Here is a 14,952-nt window from a genome sequence, read left to right on the forward strand (position 1 = left end):
CGATCAAACTTTTCATCGCAACCTCTCGGGTCCCGTCCGGATCGACTCGCGACGAGGCCTTTCCTACCCGATTCGGATGTCCAGAGGCTCCGACGAAAGAGCAAATTCTGCAGTTCGAGTACATCGTGTTTTCTTCAATTCAAACCCATTGCGGCGGCGTTTCCGAGATGAAGAGCGAGTCCGTGTGGCGATATTTATGGCCGTCGCATGCGCAGCCTCTATCGCTAGCACAGAAAAATCCTAATTTTTGTATGAAAAACACTTTGAGGCAATAAATATAAAGGCCCAAATGCAAAACGGTCACAGAAGCATTCCTTTCTTGGCCTTGGCTTGCATACTGGAAGAGAAATCCAAATAAATTGGGTAAAAAGTATTGTCGGCTTTTTTTCGACTCAAAAAAGAAGCTTCAGTCTGAGCTGCCAAACTGTGTCACAAATTTCTCTCAAAGGATCACAAAAGCATCCCGCCTTTGTATGAGACAAATATTTGTTTTGTTTTTTTTTGTTAGCGTATGCCAACCGCCTTTCCGCAGTACCGTATTTGAATGCGGTATTTTCTGAAAACATGCTCACACAAAGCGCAAGCAGTCAATGTCGTGTATATAAATGTGCGCTTGCTGACAGGGCGGACATTTCTGCGTCTCATGAGCACAACGAGATGCTAACGTCTCTTAGCAAGCTGACTTTTTGACAAACACATATTGACTTTCTGAGAAGTTTTATTTCACGTGGCATTTCACTACGACGGAGTGGACACGATGAACACGCCGAACTATAAACGTGAATATTTCTTCCGCGACCGTCGCCTGTTTCAGCCTCCGCTGAAGAACGACGAAATGCCGGCCGCAAGGTCGCGGAAAACCTCCGAGGGTTTCTTCAAAAAGAAAAACTTCGTTTTATCGGATAACAATAAAACAAGTTAACAGAGGGGGCACGTGGCAAAAATGACGGCCAGCGCGTGACGCATCCCGGCGAAGAAAAAAAAGCGCCCAACGAAGGAAGAACATTTTCAGAGCCTCATCAATGTGCGCCCGCTGCGAGCGGAGAAGATTTTCATGAGGACACCGCTTCAGTCAACCCGAAGCCATTTCAGATGGGCAGAGAGGAGCTGCGACGTTCGGAGTTTACGCGTCGCCGTGGAATTGTGCGTCGACCGTTCGGAGCCTGGCCCGAGGTGGAATTCAGGCCGGCCGCCGGTTCGACGCCGCTCGGTGTCGGCACGTCGACGCCCGGTCCGCGGCCACCGGAAAACCTCGATCGGGCGTTGTAGAATTCTTTACTGAACCGCAAAAACACGGCGAGATTGTCGAGGTGAAGTGGAGCGGCTGACCGCAAAGGGAGGAAACGGGGCATCGCAAAAGATATATTTTATATATATATAATATATGAAGAGACCAATCCATCCCCGTAGTCATTGAGCCAAGGGGACTCTCCGCGCTTTGCTTGCTCGTCACAAATACGTCACGTGATTACGTGCAGTCGAGTCAGTGCGATCGTAACACAACGTACCGTATATCGTATCGGTGCAGCTCGGCCTTGCGTTTTCGTTCGAGAGAGCTCGGGCGCATTTGGATCGGCCGTTCCGTATCGTCGCGACGGCGTTCGCCGGCGAAGCGAATTTGGAATCGCGGCAAAACCGTTTCCGGTCGCCGAAACGCGCACGCCGCCAAGCGGTTTTGGCTCTTTGTGCGGCACGCTAACGCACGAAAGCACGTGACGGCAGCACGATTCATCCGTAAACTACTACTAACATGCGACTCGATCCTTTTCGCCTTGAAACGCTGACATCAATAATAGATTCGAATCATCTTTAAAGTGCAGTGAAGGTCGGGGTTTCGTCACTTCAATGTGTGCACGAACGCATCCCGAGCTCGTTCTCGCATGACCGCGTATTATAATAAGGAGTTTGCTGCTTTTGACCTCTTAGTTGAAAAGCATTGCGAGAAGGGCTCCCGTTTGAGGCAATTCACCACAAGAGGGCGCTAGAAACGCCTTCAAACGTTCGCCGCGGAGAGCCGACCTCAACAGAACTCGCTGACAAATAGGAAATATTCGATTTTCCATTGAATTTTCCTTCAAATGCGTAATATCGCTATTTAAGGCAAACGTATTTCTGTCGCATATTTCCTACAAGGTAACTGAATCGATCATGTGATCCAAACGGTCGTTATTAAGTCGATCCAACGTTGATTGTCGTGCGTGTGGTTGTTTTGCCCCCCCCCCCCCCCCAACAAAGAATGGAGTCACCGTGGAGTTGATTTCACGATTTGATCTTTAAAATGCCAAAAGCAGAAAGCTGCACAGGATGCTAAATGTTTACTGCGTTGATCTCGTTCTTTTTTGGCAGCGGGGGTGGAAAGCGCGTGTTGTTTCCAGCCAAGCCACGCTGGGGGCGGAGTCCTCGGGGGCCCGCCCCCCGTCCGTTGATAATCCAGATGCGCCCCTGCCCGCCTGCCATCGGCGAGCAAGCAGACGACGAAAAGCAGCGAGCAGAAATGTCGGCGCCCGGCGACACCTACGACGTGATCGTGGTCGGCGGAGGGATATCGGGTGAGCGAGGCGCCGTTTTGACACTTTTGCGCTTGCCAAAGTCATCGAGTTGCTCCGCGCGCAACTGTTGCACGACCGCGTGCGTTCTCCAAAAACACCTCGATGACGTTCCAAGGGACAGAATGGGCTTGTTGTTCTCCTTCTGCTTTGCAGCAGCAGAGCAGGAGCCGCCTGTTGAGTGGGAGCTAATCATTCACACAGCACACAGCATACTTTAGCATTACGTAAGAGGGGCAGAGGGGCAAAGGGGCAAAGGGGCAAAGGGCTGGATGGCTGGATGGCGCCGGGCTCGCTGCTCTCCTTTAGCTCGCCTTTAGCTAATTCCAGCGACTTGTGCTCGCCGGGCAGCAGGCGGCGGGCATCCTGCCATTTGTGGCTGTGAAAGAAACCCTTCAGAACAATTTGGATTCACTGTATCCTTTGACATCACTGTTATTTCCATTTCCACATATGCTGACATTTGTATTTCCGAATCAGAATCCTCTTTATTTGCCAAGTGTGTCCAAAAAAAACACACACCAGGAATTTGTCTCCGCGAGTTGGAGCCGCTCGCGTACGACAACAGACGGTCGATGGACAGAGAACGCTTGGAGACAGAAAGACATCGACAAAAAACAGTCACCGAGCAGTAAAGGGTTAACGGTTATCCGGTAATGCCGGGACAATTTGTATTGTTTTTTTGTGACAATTGTCCTCTCGCACTTCGAATGACTGCTATTACAATGAGCGTTGCGCAAAAGGGCGCCCAGACTTCGAGCGAGTCGTGCGATCATCTGGGACCGCGTCGATTGTGCAAATGGAGCAGCAGATGCTACTCTGGCGTGAGTGGCCAGTATTGGTCGACAACAGATCGGCAAATAGTCTACCGCCGTGAGCGCACGAGTCGCGCAGAATTAATCGGCCCCACGGAAATGCGACAACAAACTCGAGACCAAACAATTGGCGGCACGTTGCGACGGAATTGTAGGTTAGCGGTTTAAGAAGTCGACGGCGAGAGGGACGAAGCCGTCGGAACGTCTGCTAGTTCTCGTTGGCGCCGCCCGGAGGGAAGGAGCCGGAAGAGCCGGTGAGCGGGAAATCGATCATATTGTTTTATTTATGATTATATTCTGCTTTGATATTCTTTCATGACTTGATTTCACGTTGACTATATTGCCTTCTATGACTATAGCACAAAAGGTAAGGACCTTTGGATTGGTTTGAAAGCCCGCTTAAACGGTGCCACGTTTGTGCCGTGAAAAATCTTCCCCGGGGGATGGAAGTTTGTAGAAACGAGACATGCGGTCGTTGGCAATCGAAGGTTTTGATTCATTGGACCGTCGGGGCTTCGGCAACGCGCGGAAGAACCGGCCCGGCGCCGCGTTGTCAAAAGTCGTTCCGCGGCGTTCTCGCGTGCATCGGCGCCGCTCAGACTTTGGACAGGAAGTAGAACTTCCAAAGTACTTCGCTCTCCGAGAGCGCCGCCGGAAGGAGCGATACGGCGGCGCGGTGGGCCGACGTGTTCGTCAAGCACGAGAGCGATGTTTTACTCCAAAAGAAGTGGATGGAATATTATTGTAAGCCACTGTGACATTTGGAAGTTTGAACATGAACACTCCACTTTTTTGGGGTCCCACTTATGCTCACGAGGGTCACAGGCGAGATGGAGCCTGTGCGGTACAAAAAAAAAAAAGTACTTATGATTCAATTCCAATGTATTGTACACACGGGTATTGACCTCAATAAATATTTGAACCTATTTATTTTTCAGTGATCTTTAAGGTTCGGTTGGAAATCACCGCTCTCGTCACGTCGTGTATTCGAATCGGTCGGGTCAAAGCAACACGACAACATGACGCAAATAACGGCTGCTCACTTACTGTAATTAAATGACTTTGTTTTTAATTCAATGACTTCACCCACACCGAAACGTTAGAGCATGATTCGACAGAACGCCGGCATGTTTACGTGCAACCGTTAGCGCTACCGCTCGCTTGCGAGGTTACATAGCGTTTTCGTTGCAGTCAAAGTACGGGACCGTACCTCAAGCGAGCCTTAAACCGACGTCCTCTCCTCTCCCGAGCACCGGTGGCCGCCGACACACGTTTCCCCCCCCCCCATTTGTCCTCATAATACAGTGGGCGCGATCCGCTCTTGTTGTCGTCGCCACGGTAACGAGTGTATACTGTCGCATTTGAGTGGACAAGATAAAGCCCAATGATGGTAAAAAAACGGGATGCGGTGGTCTCGGAATGCAAGATTTGATTGCAGTAGTTTGACATGGGGCACATTTGTCTTGTCGTCTGATCCCAGCATTACGTTTTGTCTGTTCCACACCGCCGACATTTATTTATTATTAGTATTTTTTTTATAACAACTTCATTGGCCGTCAGATATTTCCGATGCTACGTCAAAAGACGCGCGACGAGGCTCAACGTAAACTAGCTTTCGGATTCAAATAAACTGTGCACGATGGCGACGCGGAGTAAATGCCTTTCAATGACGTCATTGATCGGAGCCGCGAATTATGACATTAGCATTTTGGCCGATAAAATCGGCGTAACGTCTAAATGTGCCCCGCGACCGGTTCGGGGCGTCATCCGCTTTTCGCCCGAAGTCGGCCGCGCCCCGCGACCCTGGACGGGAGAAGCGCTGTTGAAAATAGACGGATGGCCCTCCGCTCCTTTGGATTATTATGCCTTAGTTCGAGGCGTGCGACGATTCATCGACCACGTCGATGAGCGAGCGTTGGTTTCGTCTGAGATTTAAGCCGGCGTCGCTTCCGATTCCGATTCCGGTCGAGCGCGGGAGACGCGAGCTCGTTCGATGAGGCCGCTTGGCCCTCGTGCGTCACGTTCGGGCCTCGTAACGACAGCGTTCGTTTACACCGACAAACGCATCAGGGTCCAATTGATGAGCTTTTCCCGCCGCGCTTGAAACGCAATTGTCCTTTTGCGGCCTCGGGGACCGGCTGACTTTTACCAAGCGACGTTCAAGCCTTGCGACGGCCGCTTGTCACAACAAAGGGGGGAGGGGAGAATCACAATCAGAATCGTCGTCGTTCGCCAAGTATGTCGAAAACACACAAGGAATTTGTCCCCGATAGATGGAGCCGCTCGAGTACGACAACAGACGGCCACTGTGACAAAATATACTTTTCGGACATTAAAACACACTGCGAGAGAGTCACTGAGCAAGGACAAGGTGGTCATGCTCAGACAAGGACAATTGTGCAAATCAAGAAATTTAAGCGGTGGAGGAGGAACTTGTGCTTCCTGCTTTGTGTCAGCAGAGGGAAATCAAATCAGGTGAGCGGAGAATGTTGGCAGGAAGTGCAAAAGGAATGTCGGTGGGATGTGGAAGTGCCAAGAGGGCGGAGGTCTCTGGAACCCCTCGGGACTCGCAGCCAAGAAGGTTCACGGAGGCCCCCGCCCCCAGGACACTCGATAAGCAAAAAAAAACAAAAAACGTTTCATTAATACATTCACTGCCATTGACGGCTTTAGAAGTCCATGTTAACTGGGATGGGCTGCCGGTGAATGAGTTAAATCATTGACATATACTGTAAAACGAATAATAATAATAATAATGCACGACACTTATGCCACGCTTTTCTCGGCAGTTTACAATTTCCCACGTTATCCGTTCACTCCTCAGTCACCCCCCCGGTGGTGGTAAGCTACTTGTGTAGCCACCGCTGCCCTGCAAGGCGCCGTCTGACCGAAGCGTGGCTGCCATTCTGCGCCTACGGCATCCAACCACATTGAGTGTCTTGCCCGGGGACGCGACGACGACATGCGCTCGGGCAGGGAAATGAACGAAAAGAATGTAAAGCAGATCTTGTGATGCCGCGACTAGATTCTGACCTGTTCTGCGGTTTAACCGATGGGAGCTCGTAATTTGCGGTACATTTTTGTGATGCTCGCAGAGACTCTGTTACTCATTCGTGCTTACCGCCAGCATGTTTTTCTTGTCATCCTTTCCTTGTTCTTCTCCTTTTTCGATTTTGTTGTTTGCTTGTCGGGGCCCCGGGAGGGGGATTCCCAATTCCCGACGAGTCGTTGCGGCGCGGACGGGGCTCCGGTTGTGTTTGCGATACGGATCGAGATCAGCCGCGTCTGGGGGTCCCTCCCCCCTTCGTGCAACAACAGCGAATAAGGGGCCCTATGTGGGGGGGGGGGGGGGGGTACCCGACACGTGGGCCGCACAGATGCGGGCCAATGCCATCCCTCTCTGGGGCCCCCGCCATTTTGGCGTTCTCGCCAATTGCCTGCCCTGTTGCGGCGCGTCCGCTCGGAGGTATTCGAACATGCAGCGCCGTAGAGAGTCCACGTGTGGAAAGGATTCAACACTTTTTTGGGGGGGGGGGGGGGGGGGGGCGACCTCCTTTTGGAGAACTTTGGCTGCACTCTGCTGGACGCGGCGTCCATGCAACATTCACACGCTTTTGTTGCGGTTGATTCACAGTGGGATGACGGCACTCCCTCGTCCCAGAAGAATTCGCATCGCCAAGTAACTGTCAGCGACGTAGTTTGGAAGTTTGGACTGACCGCTTCATTTTGGCGCAGGCGGGGAGACTTCAAGTTGTTGATGGAAAACTTGCAGTTGTTGTTTTATTGATCTTGTCGTCAAATTCGGTGTTGTGTTTCTGCAGGTTATTACTTCAGAATCATCTTCATTTGCCAAGTATGTCCAAAAAACACCCAAGGAATTTGTCTCCGGTCGTCGGAGCCGCTCGAGGACGACGACAGACGGTCGATGGACAGAGAACGCCTTGGAGACAGAAAGACATTGACAAAAAAAAAAAAAACAAACAGTCACTGAGCAGTAAAGGGTTGCTAGTTGTCTGGTAATGCCGGTGCATTGATGATTATTTTTTTGGACAATTGTGCAAAAGATGCAATGACTGATCTCGCAGTAGTCCGTCGCAATGACCGTTGCGCAAAGGGCGCCGAGACTTCGAGCGAGTCGTGCGATCATCCGGGACGACGTCGATTGTGCAAATGTTGCAGATGCTCCTCAGTCAGTGTGCAAATGGAGCGGATGCTACTTTGGCACGAGCGCTTTATGCGGATTGCTACGATATGCTGCGTTGTATTAACCGGCGCAAGGTTACATTCGCTACGATCGAGATTGCTTCGCGAGCAGACGAACGTGAGACCTGCGGCCGATCGGAATTGGCCCGCGTGGATCGATACGGCGCCTTTGAGGCGTGTGAGCCAAGAGGCCCGCTCGTCACTTAGCGGATTGGTTGTTTGCTTTCCTGGAAGACGAACATCATTGATTTCAAGGAAACTCGCAAAATCATCCATTTCGTTGATTGGAGTTGATTCAGCGGACGGCCGGTTAGCACATGCGCCTCACAGTTCCGGGGTCGCGGGTTCAAATCCGGCCTCGCCTGTGTGGAGTTTGCATGTTTTCCCCGTGCCCGCGTGGCTTTCCTCCGGGCACTCCGGGCTCGGCGCAAGCGTACGCGCGCTGGGACAGTGCTTCTCAACCGGTGGCTCGGGGTCCAAAAGCGGGTCGCGGACAGGCGGCGACCGTTTTCCGCGGTCCTCGACGGTACCGAGCGTTTCCGGATCACGAACGGCGTACGGCTTTCAAGAAGTTTGCGAAGTGCTGTAAGAATACGTGCGCACGTGGCACAGGAAGGCGCCCTAATGAATGTTTCTTTGAATTCTTTTCTATTAGGCAAGCGTTTTCCATACAAACGGCTAACGTTATTGTGACTTTACTACTGTGTTCGTGATTACCGATCGACTACAACGCACGCCCAACTTGCGTACAAATTCCGCGTCTGACCCAACAACTGAGGACTTCCTGTCCAGTGACATATTGAAAGTGTATCGCAGACTTGAATATTATTTGCAAAATAACATTTTTTGGACTTTCTGAAACAGAAAAGATCATTGCCGAGATGAGTGAAATCTGTGTCCGTATTTTGTGGAATTTGTCTCGCTAGTTTTACTTTACATGAAGTTGTAATGTTCTCCGTGTCAGCGTGTTGTTATGTTTAAAAACACGTTACATCTGTTTTCAAGTGCTATTTTTGAACAATTCATGTTCCTTATTGTTGATCTGCCTGTGCTCCGATCAATTTGAATATTATTTGCAAAAGAACATTATGCCTGTGCATAAAGAACATTCTGTCTGCCTGTCAGATTCTGAGCTCTGCAGACATTATTCCTTCATAAATATGTGAACAGCAGGCATCAAACCCACTGAGTCATTGTCCCCATCAATTCATTGACTGCATGATGACGATTATCATCATTATGATAGTTTTGAAATCATCCCGCTGGCTGGCACGGGGGCGCGCACGAACGATCGGCTGTCGGGCGCGGTGTCCGAGCGTCCTCTTCACGCCCCAAATATTTGTCATCTCCTTTCTTTTTCATTTGTTTGTTTTTTTTTCATTGAATTTAATTTTTAAAAAATGTTTTCTCTCCTTTCCATCATCCGCTTGCAGAGATGCTCGCCGTTTTGTTGAAACTTAGTTCGCGTGCTTTGACCTCCAGCAAACGGGTTTCTTCTCCCGCCGTGACAAGACTGACAGTGTGCCACATTTAAAGGGAACGGGAGGAGCCGCTGCGATTGGACGGGATCGTGACCGCGCCCACAGCAGAGCAGACGTCCCCGTGGTCCGAGAAACGGCCGACGGCGGGTCTGAACCGCCTCCGCGCAGATAGATTTCAGGCATGTTAATCATCTGATGGTCACGTGAGATTCGGAATGCTCAATGCGAAACGCTTTTGTGCGCTGATACAAGCAGAATTGAACATAAGCGGTAAAACATACACAAGAGCCGGAAGTGCGTTGTGTCGCAGCGTCCTCCTCTTGATGTGTGCGCGTGTGCGTGCCCCTTTAAAAGGGCAGGCCGGTTGTTGTCATGTCGTGGAACGGAGAGCACAAACAGCGAGAGGCGTCGGATGCCGCCCAGTGACTCCATCTTAACCGTTAGGATTGCCGCTGTTGCCGAGGCAACCGCATGTTGCTCTTTTTACCCGCGAGCTGAGCATGAAAAGGTGTGTGTGTGTTGTGAGCTTCAGTTTGAACTTGTATTTCACACCTTACATACGGCACCTTAGCTAAATACTGAGCAGTCTGGAATTGCACAAATATTCATATCGTATATATCTACATACACACACATAAACAAAGAATATTTCCGCTCCGATGAAAGGAAATTGCAGGCCACCAGTTGAGGGCGTGCCCCGCCTCCTGCCCGAGGACGGCCGGGTGGGATCGGCTCCGGCACGCCCGCGACCCGCGTGGGGAGAAGCGGCTCAGAAAATGGATGGACGAACGGAAATTAGGTCAAGCGGTGCCCCAGGCGGTCGTGGGGGAGATGGCAAAAAGGAAGGTCGCGATATTAGGCACAGCGTGAACTATTTGATTGACGCTCGCAGCGGTGTCGTCACGATTCGTCTACGTCTGCCTTGCAAAATATTTGGAAGCGATTTTGACACGTAATGACATGAGTGATTAGCTCAAAAGTGAGCGTTTTGATCTTGTGAAGGCAAAATGTTTGTATTGTGAAGTTGCAGCTCACGGTGGTGTCACAAAGTAAGGAACAACGTGGACTGCACAGCCGACGTAGCGTCTTTACACCATATTTAACGGTCCGCGCTTCTCTAATGTGCCCTATTCACGTCATGTTTCATGGTGTGCGCACCTGTAATATAAGCCATTTAGTCCGGATTTAATGGTCAGCGTGCCTCGAAGGTGCCGCCTTTCCAGCGTGGGCCTCCATTGTGCTGCTTTTCTAGCGTAGCGCGTGTCATCCGTTTGTCACGGGCAGCGCACCTCGAACTTACCCTCCCCGTATTACATTACATCCATGCAGCTATCATAGATGGCATTTAGTCACTATTTTAATGGTCAGTGCACCGCTAATGGACCACAAAGAGGCCGTCTTTATGTACCGCATTTGATCTGTATTTAATTATTTCTTATTTATGATATTATTCAATGATCTTTATTTAACCAGGGGGTCTCTTTTGCAAGAGAGACCTGGTCAGGATAGCAGCATGAAACGTCAAGCGATAACATTAAAGGAGCATAAAATCATTACAAACGAGGGAAACAAAATAACACGACTCTGTACGACGACCTGAAACTCGGAACAGATCGGAGACTATAATTGCTCGCGGACTTTTCTACGACCAGAGAGCAAATGTAAAGCGGGAGCGTACCTCAAATGATCTCGTAGATGAGAACATACCAGAGATGGCGAAAAAACAAACAAACACGTTGTTGTTGTTGTTGTCTTGTATTAGTCTGAAGAATGTGAACAGGAAGAAGGTTTGTTCAAATTGATAAACACCAACTTGGATAGGTTCGAGCTCTGTTGGGAGGATAATTAGATGGACAATCAAGCAGGCTAAAGTACACCCATAAACTGCCATCGTCATAATGAATTATTCATCAACAAATCCTAAACATTTTCTAGCCAGCACGCTCGCCCGTTTACGCCCTACGCGCGCTTTTCTTTCAATTGCTGTCAAAGCCGATGGCTCGGCTCGGCTCGGTTCGGTTGGAGTTGCACTCGATCCAACCGGGCCCCGGTTTGTTGGTTTCGGAACCGGTCGTGTTGTTTTGTTTGCTGCGTTCCGACCCGACGCAACCGTCGACAGCAGAAAACGCACTTCGAGTTCCGACTAAAGTCAACTCGTGTTTATCGCGGGAGGTGCGTTCCGGACCCGCTCGCAACAACTCAAAAAGTGCGATATCAGAAGATCAGATAAACAAAATACAAATAAATTGAAGTAGTTGCACCCCTCCGTGATACTTTAAGCACGTCGTGATTAAAACGGTGTGTCACGTATGGAATGTAGCCATTCTAGTGTCCGAGCACTTGCACGTGCCTTTAAGAGGCGGGGCCCGCGTGTGACGAAGTGTCTGCGTGCGAGAGTCCGGACGTAAGCCGAGGCCAACGGCAGCTCCGGCGTCAGTTGCGTTGTTGTGTTTTTCAGTTCTCGCGGCGCTCGAAGTGTGTCGCGGACCGTGGCTCTCCTTTGCTACACGTGAGCGACGTAGACGCCGTGAATTCGGTTCCCGGCCGGTGCCCGGATACCAAGTCACGGCCGCTCACAAAAACACGGTGGCCGGTGTCAGGGAGGGCATCCGGCGAAAAGCTGTGGCAAACAAATCTCGTCCGTGAGCCCTGCCGGGACGAGCCGACGACAACTGTCAAGGGCGCCAGAGCCGAAGCGCCTGCAAACTTGCAAAACGGCCGTCGGGAGAAACCGAAGAGGCACGGCCGTTCACCGGCGCACGTCGCCGGCTTGCTCGCGATCCCGTGCGTCGATTCGCCCCGACTACGCAGCGAATCCCCAAGAGCTTTTCTGCCATTTCCGACTTTTGGTCTTTGCTGGCTCATTCCGCAACCTTTGAAGAAAAGCTAGCTCAGCGTCCTCGTTGCACAAAGTGTTTTTCGACGTAAGAACTGAATAAAGAGGAAGAATAGGAGCTTTGTAATCGAAGCAAATTCCGCGTTCTTTGTCTGCCTGACGGCTGCGGGCGTAAACAAGCGATGCAGACAGATGCTCTTTGTTTCCAAAGACAGACCGTGACCTTTTCCAGCTCGCGCAGGTAATTGCAGCAATCGAATAGCGAGGGGCCGCCGTGTCCGCGGCTAATGCGCTCAACAAAACCTGGACGGGCTGAGCGTGTTTGACGGAGCGCCTAAAGTTGCTTTCACGCAGCCCGAACTACGTTTGAAGGAGCGAAAACCTTTCCCGGCTCTGCGGGGCTTGCTTTGCGGGATTTGGAAGCGGCGGGAAGGCTGAAGGTGAATTCGGGCACAAGGCGAGGAAAACATCCGACGCTTTCAGACGGATTGCGACTCTTTCGGACACGCGTTGAAATCCAGACCAAGGATTTCCTTTTTGGAAATTGTGAGCGAGTGAGTGCGTGACTGGAATACAGTCGAGGAACAATTCATTTGTGTGCCTTCACTTTTTGTCTTCTTGCTCTCCAAGGTAACTATTCATGTTTTAATGTTTTCCAGGACCAAACTGTAAAAAAAAAAAAAAAAAAAAGTCTTTTCCTCCAGGACCTGGTGGAAATATGGAAGCGGTTCTCCGCAAAGGTCGAATGGAGGCGTTTGACCCTTCATCCAAACGTCTTCTTCGGTTTTGAAGTTCCGCCGTGGCCGTCGCCCTGCGCGGTCGCGTCGTTCCGGGCGGACGCCGGATAAGTCACGACTCAAAGCTCCTCCTCCATTTCCTACTTTCACACGGAAGGCTTCTCCCGCGCTTCGCCAAAGCGGTTGAAAGCGGTCCATATCGGTTTTTAGGGAAAGACCTAACCCTTCGCTCGATGACGCACATACGGCGACGCTGGCGCGTTAGTCCTCTGACATCACGTAACTTCTGCTCTCGTCGAACATATTAACAGAAGCTCATAAGAAGAGCGTATTCCTCCAATTGGATGAGACCCGTGCGGCGACACCGACGTCACGCCATTTCGGATGCGAGTCCGTGCTCACGTCCGCTCTGTCCGTTTTCTTTTTTCTTGTTGAGGCTCCTCAACATGCAAATAAAGAAGCAACTTCCTCCGTCGAGCTTCTCGAGCCTCTGCATTTTTCTCTCCATCCTTTCGGGCAACGGGCTCTTCATAGTACACAGTAATAAATAATGGTTGTTCATTTCATTTACAGGGCACTCGATGTCATTGTACCAAGCTAGTTAAAAGCCATCAAGCGATACAATAAAATTAACAGAACCTAAAACATCAATTCAGATGGCAAATGTTAACGTGGGAAGGATGTCTCCAGTTTGGATTTGAAGCGGGTTCACGAGTGTGCGTTGGGAAGGTCAGTCGCTCGTGAGTTCCAAAGACGGGCGGCGCGGGGGCGGAGCGGCCTTCTGCCCGTCGGTTCCTTCTGGACCGACGGGCAGAAGGAACGCCGAGGTGGATGGCGGACGGAAATCTGAGGGAGGAATCACCACGTGGAATGGAAAAGGATTCAACTCTAATCTGGTTGTGTGCCGTCAAATACATTTTCCTCAACTATATTTGAGTTTTCTAGAAACTAACTTTAGTTTTGTAAATTCCTGCTACTTGATGGACTTGAACTTTGCAACCCAACGCGTGTGCCACTTCTCATTCGAGTATATTTGTCTTTGGGAGCTTTGTGTTTTCAGGAGCACAACTTCTTCTTCGCATGAACCGGCAGCAACACCGACCGCCGTAACCAACAAATCGAAACAAACGAGCTCCTCGTCTGACACTGACCAGACGTGTGTGTGCGTGAGTGCGCCTGTGTGTGTTTTCCCACGCCCCGGGTTCCTCGTGACTGAGGTCAGAGTGCGGAAGGCTGCCTCGGAGCGAGAAACCCGGCCCCCCTTTTCTCCTATCACGTGATCACCCGCCGTCTGACTCGTTTCTCATGCGCTCAGCGCAGGTCAACGCATTTCCAGGGGGAATACGAGGCTGCTAATCCTCCTCCTTTTAATCCCGTTGTTATGAGAGCAGCGCAAGAGATTGAGACGAATGTTCAAAACGAGAAAGGGCCGAGAGGACAAAGGAGCCGATTGGTCGGACGCGAGGGCAGGAGGGCGGCGCTAACAAGACGAGAGAAGCGTCCTATGTGACGAAAACGCCTAAGGAAAGGACGAGGTTGAAATCGATCCATCGAAACATGAAATCCACACGTATCGTGACGTCACTTCCTGCTTGACGGGGGGGCGAAGCAAGACAATTGGGCTGCACCCTTTGAAATCCTGCTCCGGGTTGTCACTCAAACAGCGAAACGCTTGGCAATAGTGAAGACAATCAGAGGGCGCCGTATTTGGGTTAGCAAGGGCGGGCGACGTTAGACAATAGGAATGTACGACGTGCTGGCAGGCCACGCCCTCGTTCACGGAAAAAAAACAACGAACAAAAGTGGCGGGGAAGAACAGCATAGTGCTAGCAGACCGCTTCACGGTTTGCAAAGAATGACGTACGACATCGGGACCTTTATTGATTCTCGGGTAGGAGGGACAATCAATCCCTTTGTGACGCAAATGGGCAAAAACAGAAAATTCATTCACGACAAGGAAAGTGGAACAAAACACACGATTTGTTTTTGCCGTCCTTCTGTTTGTTGGCTCGTCAGCAGACCACTCCCTATTTCACGCATGACGACGTCAGACATTTGGGGACGGGGTGCCGTTCTACCGTGATCCGAACAACCCCCGGAAAATACAGCATGTAAAGCCACAATGTCCGCTACGACGTGTCCGCTAGCTCGTGGGCTATTTCTAGAGAGTGACGTAATTGACATTGGGAATCGACGGACGGACTCTACCGTCTGCCAATGGCAAAAGGAGAAAATCAATGATTCCATTTTCCAGTAGAGGCTTTTCAAGAAAATTTGCTAAAGATTTTCTACTTTATTACGAACAAACATTATCAACCTTTTACATGTGGCGGC

General features: G+C 50.7%; 1 protein-coding gene across 2 annotated transcripts in view; it reads left to right on the plus strand.

The window, feature by feature from the left end:
- The first annotated feature begins 2,459 nt into the window (after window positions 1–2,459).
- Window positions 2,460–14,952, plus strand: part of mao (monoamine oxidase) — a 30,809-nt gene continuing 18,316 nt past the window's right edge. The window contains exon 1 of one of the 2 annotated variants that reach the window (XM_061692440.1): window positions 2,460–2,549. In XM_061692440.1, the coding sequence (XP_061548424.1) occupies window positions 2,495–2,549 (55 nt within the window). In that variant the 5' untranslated portion in view covers window positions 2,460–2,494. The remainder of the gene's footprint in view (window positions 2,550–14,952) is intronic. The other variant, XM_061692441.1, reaches the window with a different exon arrangement.

The sequence above is a fragment of the Phycodurus eques genome, chromosome 12 (genome assembly GCF_024500275.1).
Source record: "Phycodurus eques isolate BA_2022a chromosome 12, UOR_Pequ_1.1, whole genome shotgun sequence".
In the NCBI taxonomy this organism is placed as follows: domain Eukaryota; kingdom Metazoa; phylum Chordata; class Actinopteri; order Syngnathiformes; family Syngnathidae; genus Phycodurus; species Phycodurus eques.